The 11006-nt window shown below is 48.8% G+C and overlaps 1 protein-coding gene across 1 annotated transcript; it reads right to left on the reverse strand.

Annotated features, from left to right (window-relative positions):
• Positions 1–8226: 8226 nt before the first annotated feature.
• On the reverse strand, positions 8227–11006 carry ACTA1 (actin alpha 1, skeletal muscle). The gene is made up of 7 exons (XM_039241274.1): positions 10909–11006; positions 9944–10084; positions 9516–9840; positions 9245–9406; positions 8958–9149; positions 8681–8862; positions 8227–8597 (listed from the first exon to the last, which is right to left on the reverse strand). The coding sequence occupies exons 2-7, from the start codon at positions 10070–10072 to the stop codon at positions 8454–8456; spliced, it is 1134 nt and encodes a 377-aa protein (XP_039097205.1). The 5' UTR covers positions 10073–10084; positions 10909–11006; the 3' UTR covers positions 8227–8453.

The raw sequence follows: 11006 nt of genomic DNA on the forward strand, positions 1-11006 counted from the left end.
ATAGCCATCCTGCCAAGTATGATCACGTGTGTATCTTCTTAAGCATTTGCAGATCTTCTTTTGTGAAGTGTCTATTCAAACTATTTTATCCACTTTATTGCATTTTTAACTATTTGTTATTGAGTTGTAGGGGTTCTTTATAGAGCCTGGATATCACACCTTTGTCAAATATGCTTTGCAAACATTTTCCACCAGTATTAGGTTTGACTATTCATTTTTTAAGCGGTGTCCTTTGATGAACAGGCATTTTAATTTTGGTGAAACCCAATTTATCAATTCTTCAGAATGAAAGGAGAAAAAAAATGGGACTGGAGCCAGTATTTGAAAAAATAATTGCTGATAATTTCCCAAACCTGTTGAAAAGACACCAACTCATATATTCAAAAAGTTCAGAAATTCCAAAGAAGAGAAGTAAAAAGTAAATCCAGGGGCCCCTGGGTGGCTCAGTCAGTTAAACATCTGACTTCGGCTCAGGTCATGATCTCACAGTTCGTGGGTTCTTGTCCCACATTGGGCTTTGTGCTGACTGCCAGCTCAGAGCCTGGAGCCTGCTTCAGATTCTGTGTCTCCCTCTCTCTCTGACCCTCCCCTGCTCACACACACACACACACACTCTCTCTCTCTGTCTCTCTCTCAGAAAGAAATAAAACATAAAAATTTTTTAAAAAAGTAAATCCACAAGTTGGTACATCATAGAGAAACCGCAGAATATCAAGGACAAAGAGAAATCTTAAAAAAAAAAAAATACTGAGAGGTGGAGAGAGGTAAATGCAAATTGCTTCAAAGAAACCCTGGGTTGATTACTGACTTCTCAACAGCAACAATGGCACTCAGAAGGTAGAGAAATGTCATTTTCAATATGTGGAAAGAAGTAATTGCCAACCAGGAACTCTATATTCAGAAAAAAAATCTTTCAAGAATGAGGGAGAAACAAACAAAAAGTGAGATATATTGCAATCAACAGAGTCTCATGAAAAAAATTGTAAAGACTTTTTTGCTTCAAGTGGAAAAAAAGATCCCACTTGGAAAGGATCCATAGACAGGAAGAAATGGGCAAAGAAAATTATTAATATACAAGTAAATCTAAACAGTATAAAGCAATTATAATACTTTGAGGAAGTTATAGCCATGACTGATGTATAACAAATGATAATACCTGGGGGTTTATGATTTTTTATCTTTACTTTTTAGAGAAGAGTGGGAGCAGGGGAGGAACAGAGAGGCAGGCTCTGAAGCAGGCTCCAGGCTCTGAGCTGTCAGCACAGAGCCCAATGCGGGACTCAAATTCATGAACCGCTGTGAGAGCATGGCCTGAGTGGAAGTCAGATACTTAACCAACTGAGCTACCCAGGCGCCCCCAGGGGTTTAAAAAGATAGAATGAAAATACATGATAAGTCAGGAGGAAGGTAAATTGATGGAATGACAGTCCTCAAAGTGTCTCATATTGTACAAGGAGGGAAAAGTGGTTAATTTTAGACTTTGAACAGGCTAGTCTAATGGCACAAAAAAATGGTGGATTTAACCCAAATATGTCAGCAATTACATCAGATATACATGAAGCAAGTGTTTCAATTAAAAGACAAAATTGATAAGCTGGAAAAACTATTTAACTATATGCTGCTTACAAGAAATACATATAAAACATAAGGTTTTATATGTTGAAAATAAAAGAATAGAGTAAGAGTTCTATGTTCAAGTCTTTGCTCTACCACTTTTCCTAATTTATTTTTATTTATTTATTCATTCATTTATTTATTGAGAGAGTGAGAGAGTGCAGGAGAGAGGCAGAGGGAGAGAGAGACAGAGACAGAAACAGAGAGAAAGAATCCCAAGCAGGCTCCACACTCACTGCAGAGCCCAACTTGGAGCTGGATCCCATGACTCTGGGATCATGACTTGAGCAGAAATCGAAAGTTGGACACTCAACCAACTAAGCCACACTGGCACCCCTCACTTTTCCTAATTTATAAACTTAGGAAAGTCATCCAATCTTGAAGCCTCACCTTTATCATTTATAAAAGTGGAATCATAGGGGCACCTGGGTGGCTTAGTCAGCTAAGCGTCCGACTTTCGCTTAGGTCATGATCTCACGGTTCGTGGGTTCGGGCCCCGCGTTGGGCTCTGTGCTGACTGCCAGCTCAGAGCCTGGAGCCTGTTTCAGTCTGTGACTCCCTCTCTCTCTGACCCTCCCCTGTTCACGCTCTCTCTCTCTCTCTCTCTCCTAGAAATAAAACATTATAAAAAAATAATAAAAGTGGAATCATAGTCTCTATTCTACCTACCTTATAAACTAAAATGAGTTCATGTATATGAAAGTGCTTCATATGACATAAGACACAATATTAACATAAGAGATGCATGACCTATTAAAATGAATTATTAATGTAGGGGCACCTGGGTGGCTCAATTGGTTATGCATCTGACTTTGACTCAGGTCATGATCTTCAGTTCATGAGTTTGAGCCTCACACCGGGCTCTGTGCTGACAGCTCGGAGCCTGGAGCCTGTTTCAGATTCTGTGTCTCCCTCTATCTCTCCCCTTCTAATGGCTCTCACTCTGTCTCTCTCTCAAAAATAAACATTAAAGAATTGAAAAAAAAATAAAACTAATTATTAATGTTAATATAAATGGATTGTTATAGGGCCTCTTAGGTCCCATAGTGGGTCAAATTGCTGCCTTATATTTTGGGCTGAATTGTGCAGCCTCCCTCATTCGTATGTTGAAGTCTTAACACATCTAGTACCTCTGACTGTGGCTGTATTTGGAGATGGTGTCTTTATTTTTATTTTTTTTTAATGTTTATTTTTGAGAGAGAGAGATAGAGTGTGAGCAGAGGAGGGGCAGAGAGAGAAGACACAGAATCCAAAGCAGGCTCCAGGCTCTGAGCTGTCAGCACAGAATCTGACGCGAGGCTCAAACCCATGAGCCATGAGATCATGACCTGATCTGAAGTTGGACACTTAACCAACTGAGCCACTCAGGTGCCCCTGGAGATGGGAGTCTTCAAAGAGGTAATTAAATTAAAATGAAGTCATTAGGATGGACACTAAATCCAATATAACTGGTGTTTTTTATAAGGAGGAAATTTAGACCCAGATGTGGAAAGAGGGAAGATGAAATCAAGACAGGGAGAAGATGGCCATCTCTAAGCCTAGGAGAGAGAAACCAATCTCACCACCACCTTGATCTTGAACTTGTAGCTTCCAGAACTTTGCAAAAGTTAATTTCTGTTGTTTTAAGTGACCTACTTTGTGGTAATTTGTTATAGCAGCCACAAGAGCCTAACACAGGTACCATGAAGGAAATAAGTAAAAACATGGTGAGAGAAGGGTATTATGACTGCCCCTTGACTCATGCTATAATCTGCCAGCTGTAATGCCCAGCAACTCCTCACAGTGATGAGGTTTAAGAAACTTCATTATCTGGGCACCTGGGTGACTCAGTTGGTTAAGTATCTGACTTTGGCTCAGGTCATGATCTCGCAGTTTGTGAGTTTGAGCCCCGCATCGGGCTCTGTGCTGACAGCTCGGAGCCTGGAGTCTGCTTCGGATTCTTTGTCTCCCCCTCTCTCTGCCCCTCCCCGCTCATGCTCTGTCTCTCAATAATAAACAAACGTTAAAAAAAAATTTTTTTTTTTTTACAAATAGTTTATTGTCAAGTTAGTTTCCACATAACACCCAGTGCTCATCCCCACAAGTGTCCTCCTCCATGCCCATCCCCCCTCCTCCCCACATCCATCAGTCCTCAGTTTTTGTCAGCATTCAAGAGTCTCTCATGGTTTGCCTCTCTCCCTTTCCCCACCATTTCCGCCCTTCTTCTCCCCCTTGTTCCTCCGTCAAGTTCCTCCTAATCCTCCTATACGTGCAAACATATGATATTTGTCCTTCTCTGCCTGACTTATTTCGCTCAGCATAACACCCTCCAGGTCCATCCATGTTGCTACACATGGCCAGATGTCATTCTTTCTCATTGCCATGTAGTATTCCATGGTATAGATAAACCACATCTTCTTGATCCATTCATCTGTGGATGGACACTTAGGCCCTTTCCATGTTTTAGCTATTGTGGAGAGTGCTGCTATGAACATTGGGGTCCATGTGCTCCTATGCCTCAGCATTTCTGTATCCCTTGGGTAAATTCCTAGCAGTGCTATTGCTGGGTCATAGGGGAGTTCTATTGTTAGTTTCCTGAGGAACCTCCACACTGTTTTCCAGAGGGGCTGTACCAGTTTACATTCCCACCAACAGTGTAGGAGGGTGTCTGTTTCTCCACATCCTCGCCAGCATCTAGAGTTCTCTGATTTGCTCATTTTAGCCACTCTGACTGGCGTGAGGTGGTATCTCAGTGTGGTTTTGATTTGTATTTCCCTGATGAGGAGGGATGCTGAGCATCGTAAAAAAAATTTTTTTTAATAAACCATTATTATATAAAAGGCAATCCTGATTCTATTGACATATATGAAAACCACCAATGTCATCTTTGCACCTTCCACAATCTTTTACTCACTCACTAATCACCCCCAGAAACTGCTCAACATCACGATAAGCCATTAAGAAACTGATAATGGGGGGCGCCTGGGTGGCTTATTCGGTTAAGCGTCCGACTTTCGCTTAGGTCATGATCTCGCGGTTCGTGGGTTCGAGCCCCGCGTCGGGCTCTGTGCTGCCAGCTCAGAGCCTGGAGCCTGTTTCAGAGTCTGTGTCTCCCTCTCTCTCTGATCCTCCCCTGCTCACGCTGTCTCTCTCTCTCCTAGAAATAAATAAAAATATTAAAAAAAAAAAAAAGAAAAAAGAAACAAAAAAAAACTGATAATGGGGGAAGGGTCACTTAGAGGTCTCAGAGCTTATCATCAGTTTACCGTAATTACACAAAAGAACTATGACATATCAATAGTGCTAAAATGGATGCCTTGCAAAGGACAGTGCAGGGCAGAAAGGAATGAAAGTGATAGAACAAGACAAAGAGGAGATGGAGGCAGTCAGGCAGGTAGGCTGACCACAAAAATGGCCACATGGCAGTGCCAGTCTGTGGCCTGAGCCCCTTTCCACCTCCAGGCCTAGGAGCTGAGGCACCCCCAGGTAAGAGGCCGTGCTACTCTGTGTCCCCAGCACCACAGGCAGGACAACCTTCTTGAGCACAATGAGGGATGTGTTTCCCCATAAAAACCATATTTGGAACCCATCTAGCCTTGCCGGAAAACAATGGGAGGGAAGCTGGCCTCATGGTGGCAAGTGACTGAACAGGATACAAAACAGCCACTGTGTCCACAGCATCTGATGGCCCACACTGCAGAGTGTGTCTGGCCTCCCTCACAGCTGGCAGAGCAGCTCCAACAGGCTTCGTGGTGATCAGAGTCAAGGCGCAAATGCCTGGCCATACTGGGATCATGGCACCAAAGGCTGAAGGATGGGACGAGATCTTAGCCCTCTCTGTACCCCTTGCATATAGCAGGTGGGCAATAACATATTTTATTAACCTTTTGTGAGTTCTAGCACATCTGGGGTAATGGGTCACAGGACAGATGTAGTAGGGAGGGACTGTGATATTCCATGGTCTAATCTGAACTTCCAAAGGTTTAAGTGATAGAGCCTAGCATGTGCTGTGGTACTGGCTACTTTCATTTCTCCCCCTCAGCCTCAATCTTTGTTTGTTTGTTTGTTTGTTTTAAGTTTATTTATTTTGAGAGAGAGACAGAGACAGCATGAATGGGGTAGGGGCAGAGAGACAGGAAGACCAAGAATCCCAAGCAGGCTCCACACTGCAGAGCCTGCTGCGGGGCTCAAAACCCACAAAACCATGACATCATGACCTGAGCCCAAATCCAGAGTTGGACGCTTAACCAACTGAGCCACCCAGGCGCCCTAATCCTTTTTAACCCTGACACAGTCTCTCTGCTCACTTTCTTCTCTAGTCCTTCCTTCTTCAACTGAACACTAGTATCACAGATTTAGTGAAAACAAGTTGGTGGCAACTTAACAAGATTTGTAAGAAGGAAGTAAAATCCCCTTTAAGTCCTACTGCCAAATCTAGGGAAATACACCGAAAGCAATGGGTGGGGGAAATTTTTGTTGTTTTCAATTCTCTCACTGCTCCAGAAATGGATTCTCTGAGATGGCGTTTCAGTGGGGATTCAGATGTGACATTATTCACTCCAGTGCTAAGGGTGCTGCCACCACACAGGGACTTCTCGATGGTTACTACTACAGACACTCAGAGAGCCACTGGAAATAGTTCTTTCTCCCTTCACTCAGCACAAACATTTGTATACACTCTAGATATACATTCTTAAAAGACTCATTTTTTTTATTATACCACACCCACCATCCTCTTTCAGGACAAATATAGGTAATACAACCTAATAGGGAAGTGGAAAAGATACAGAGCATCGATAAAATGCACAGGTTGTTTTTTGTTTTGTTTTGTTTGGTTTGGTTTGGTTTTGTGGGGTTTTTTGTAGAAGTGTCAGTAAAGGAACGGTAATTTTTAGATTTCGCACATTCCCAGTGAAATCACACAATTAATAATGTTTGCACATTATTTTCCATAGAAATGTCAGAGGTAGTGCATGAGGAAATGTTACCAGATTATATTGAAAACTTCACCAGAGAAGTGGTGAATTCTAAATGATCATGAGTTATTTAATGATTGTGATCACAGGAGAAAGGTGTTATTACCTCTGTACACACTTTACTGAAATCTTAATGAAGTGATTTTGGGTTTTGGTTAGAAAACACTTAACATGAGCCTTGGACTTTCTCCTGTCAGCACACAGCCCACTTTGGATCCTCTGTCTTCTTCTCTCTCTGCCTGTCTCCCACTCACTCACTCTCTCTCTGTCACTCTCTCAGAAATAAATGTATTTTCAGAATTAGAAAACAACAACATGACAGTTAGCTAACTTGTGTAATTCTGACATTTTTCCAGGCTGCTGGCTTCATGATTATTCAGGCTGTGTGTACGTGTGTTTTGCTTGATCATATACACCTATGTGTATTTACTATTAGCAATAAAACCTAGATTCCTCTGAGACTAGAATGTAGCCCATTTTTAACACTTGTCCACCCTTGGCGGTCAATAACACACAGTATCATATACTTGTTTTATTAAAATTTTAAATCCTACCGAATTATTGATTTTCTTGATGTCTGCATTTGGCAGTTATTCCCACCATAGAGGCCTTAACAATTTCAAAACCTTTTCAATAAGGAAAGGAGAGAATGAATAAACATATGGCTCTGTGGCATATAACATTGCATATTGTTAATTCTACTTATAAACTTATTTCCAAAAAAGTTTTTTATCTGCTTTGAGTCAGAATCTATTTTATTTAGGTACACTTGTCCTTGGTAATCTTGACTAGAAAACATTAAGGTAGTTTTTTTTTTTTTTTTTTTTTAAGTAGATATTGTGCTCTCCCATAGAAATTCCTACTCTTAGTATATTTCGGGCCCTTTAGAACCTTGCGAGTGGTGGTGGGGAGGGCGGTGGTCTTCCTTCTCCCTTGTTTACTCCTCTTCTCCCAGTGCCAGTGTCAGTCTCAGCTCCACTCCCTGCAAACCCCTCCCTGCCGGGCTGCCCTCGGCGCCCGTCTATGCCCAGCACGCGCTGCCCTTTCTGGAAAGCGCTTTTAGCCTTTCCTCCCGCTCCTTCCGCCTCTGGGAGGCACTCCTTCCCAGGCCCCACCCTGAAAGAGGTACTTTTTTAATACCACCGTCGCCTTGGCGTGAAGCAAAGGACTTCCCAGTCGGGAAGAGAAGTGGTCGTCTTCACTTACAAATGAAAACCGGTTCATTAAATGCAGAACACCACTTTTTCAGTTAGATCTCCAGACACAGTGGGGAATACTGATTCCCTAAGGTGGAGCGGAAATGCGCTCTGAGGGAGGCGACCCGGGCGCCAGCACCGCGGACAGCGCCCGACGCCCACGGCTTGCCGGAGCCACCCGCCCGCCCGCGGCCGCCCTGGAGCCTGCGCCTCACCACGGGCCGGGGGGCAGGCCTGCCAGTGTTGGGGAATGGACCCGATCCAGAGGGGAAAACCGCGAGCTTGGGAAGACTTAACTAAGGTGTTGCAAAGAGCACGCTCACTCCGAGTATTGTGAAAAGTGACTCAAGAAGATGGGGTCCCTCTACCTCCACCCTGATACTTCCCCCCCACACCCCCACCTCCCATGCCCGGCAAATAAACACAACCAACGACTTTACGCAACAGACAGAATGGCTGAGTTTAATGCTTCAAGGTTTCCATTTCCTTCCACAGGGCTTTGTTTTAAAAAATGAGGTAAATAAGTTAATGTATGTACACGTTATAAACATTGTGTCGGGTTGCGGCGGCAGCAGCTCACAAGCTGTTAGAGACAGAGTTGCTGCGCGGTGGCTCGAGGTCAGCCACCTGCAACCTTAGCAGATTTGTCGTCCTGAGGAGAATTCGCGCACTGTTGGTGGAATGGGGTCTAGAAGCATTTGCGGTGGACGATGGAGGGGCCAGCCTCGTCGTACTCCTGCTTGGTGATCCACATCTGCTGGAAGGTGGACAGCGAGGCCAGGATGGAGCCGCCGATCCACACCGAGTACTTGCGCTCAGGCGGGGCGATGATCTGGAAGACAGTGAGCAAGTCAGGCCGGCGAGGGCCGCACCCCGTGGCCCACCCGCAGGCAGGGGGCGCGGGCCGCCGCCAACCTTGATCTTCATGGTGCTGGGGGCCAGCGCCGTGATCTCCTTCTGCATGCGGTCAGCGATACCCGGGTACATGGTGGTGCCCCCCGACATGACGTTGTTGGCGTACAGGTCCTTCCTGATGTCGATGTCGCACTTCATGATGCTGTTGTAGGTGGTCTCATGGATGCCCGCCGACTCCATGCCTGGGGGGCCGCAGGGAGGCGAGTGAGCCGGCGGGTGCGAGCCGGGGACCGGGAGGGCCCCCGCGCTCCCGGGGAGGCCGGCGAGCGGGACTCACCGATGAAGGAGGGCTGGAAGAGCGTCTCCGGGCAGCGGAAGCGCTCGTTACCGATGGTGATGACCTGTCCGTCGGGCAGCTCGTAGCTCTTCTCCAGGGAGGAGGAGGAGGCGGCCGTCGCCATCTCGTTCTCGAAGTCCAGGGCCACGTAGCACAGCTTCTCTTTGATGTCGCGCACGATCTCGCGCTCAGCTGCGGGGGACAGGGGCAGGAGAGGTGCCCTCAGCACGGGGCCCCGGGGCCCGCGCGCCACCCCGCCCGCCCGGGGAGCCCGGAGCGCCGCGCACCTGTGGTCACGAAGGAGTAGCCACGCTCAGTGAGGATCTTCATCAGGTAGTCGGTGAGGTCGCGGCCGGCCAGGTCCAGACGCATGATGGCGTGCGGCAGGGCGTAGCCCTCATAGATGGGCACGTTGTGGGTGACGCCGTCGCCGGAGTCGAGCACGATGCCTGCGCGAGAGACCCCGCGGGCACAGGACAGGGGTGAGCGCGCGCCCCCGAGGACGGGCGCAGAGGGCAGGCGGGAGCGTGGGGGCGGGGCGGCCAGGCGCGCACTCACCGGTGGTACGGCCGGAGGCGTAGAGGGACAGCACGGCCTGGATGGCCACGTACATGGCAGGCACGTTGAAGGTCTCAAACATGATCTGGGTCATCTTCTCGCGGTTGGCCTTGGGGTTGAGGGGGGCCTCGGTGAGCAGGGTGGGGTGCTCCTCGGGGGCCACGCGGAGCTCGTTGTAGAAGGTGTGGTGCCAGATCTTCTCCATGTCGTCCCAGTTGGTGATGATGCCGTGCTCAATGGGGTACTTCAGGGTCAGGATACCTCTCTTGCTCTGCGCCTCGTCGCCCACGTAGGAATCTTTCTGGCCCATACCGACCATGACGCCCTGCGGAGCGGAGACACCACGCCCACATTACCGCGGGTCCTGTGACCGCGGCTGGCCTGCGCGGCGACCCCGCCCGGTACCCTCCTCGGACGGGCAGCCTGACCTGGTGGCGAGGGCGGCCCACGATGGAAGGGAACACGGCCCTAGGGGCGTCGTCGCCGGCGAAGCCGGCTTTCACCAGGCCGGAGCCATTGTCGCACACGAGGGCGGTGGTCTCGTCTTCGTCACACATGGTTTCTGGTTTCTGTAAAGGATAGAAAGGCCGTGGAGACGCACGACGCGACGGCGCAGGAGTCCCCGACGGCCCGAGGGCCCTCCTTTCCCGGGGACCGACGAGCCACGCGCCTCCGGCCAGGGGAGCGGCCAAGGGGACCCTGCCGGGCTGCGCTCCCCGGGCTCAGGGCCGCGCTGCGCCGGGGAGAGCGGCACAGGGTTGTCGGAGAACCTCTCCACCCCGTGACCTGGGCGCAGGGTCCGCCGGGACGTCTCTGCCTGCGCTGCAGGCTACCTGATGCAGGAGCCGGGCGCTGGCGCCTCAGCGGCCTTGTCTAGGTGGTTAAGGCTGGCGATGCCTGCTCTCTGGCGGGCGTGAGGGCCGAAGGAGATGCCCGTGGGCAGGGCTTTGGTGCTCCGTCCAGGGAGCAGTGGCCCATTCCGGACTCCGCGACACTCCAGCCTCAGAACAGAGGCACCCTTTCACCCGGAGAATTGTGGCCCTTGCTGTTCTTCGCCTCTGGCCTTCCTCGGGAAGGCATTGCCCTCGGGACGAATAAAGCAAAACCTTTAATCCACCTGGCACATGAGAAATGCCAGGTAGAGGAGCCCAAAGGGGCTGGGATAGATTTGGAGATGTTCCCCAAAGCTGAAGGTCTCCTGTCTCCTCTATAAAGCGCGTGTGGCTTTGAGAACCAAGACGCAGGGTGGCAGAAAGCAAGCCTTCGGGCTGATCAGGAGCGTCGGTTGGGCCTGACCCCGGAGTTCTCCAGGCTCCTCCCGGTGGTACCCTGTTACCTTGTCCCCTGTCCTAGTGTTCTCCTGTCCCCGGCCCCTCCCCCACTCCCGCCCTACCTGGGCGGGTGGCTACACCTGCTGCTTTCCGGCTCGGGCCCTGGTCGCCGCGGGAGGGAAGCGAGGCTTCTCTCGGCGCTGTCCGCTGCGGTGGCCGC

This window comes from Hyaena hyaena, unplaced genomic scaffold, assembly GCF_003009895.1.
Source record: "Hyaena hyaena isolate Hyena2069 unplaced genomic scaffold, ASM300989v1 scaffold_193, whole genome shotgun sequence".
NCBI lineage: Eukaryota > Metazoa > Chordata > Mammalia > Carnivora > Hyaenidae > Hyaena > Hyaena hyaena.

Excerpts from the sequence above, each read along its gene's own strand:
- ACTA1 (XM_039241274.1), bottom strand. The coding sequence starts at position 10,072 with ATGTGTGACGAAGACGAGACCACCGCCCTCGTGTGCGACAATGGCTCC. Across the intron at positions 9,407-9,515 it reads CGCCTCCGGCCGTACCACCG|GCATCGTGCTCGACTCCGGC; the intron begins GTGAGTGCGCGC and ends TCTCTCGCGCAG. Across the intron at positions 8,863-8,957 it reads CTTCCAGCCCTCCTTCATCG|GCATGGAGTCGGCGGGCATC; the intron begins GTGAGTCCCGCT and ends GCGGCCCCCCAG.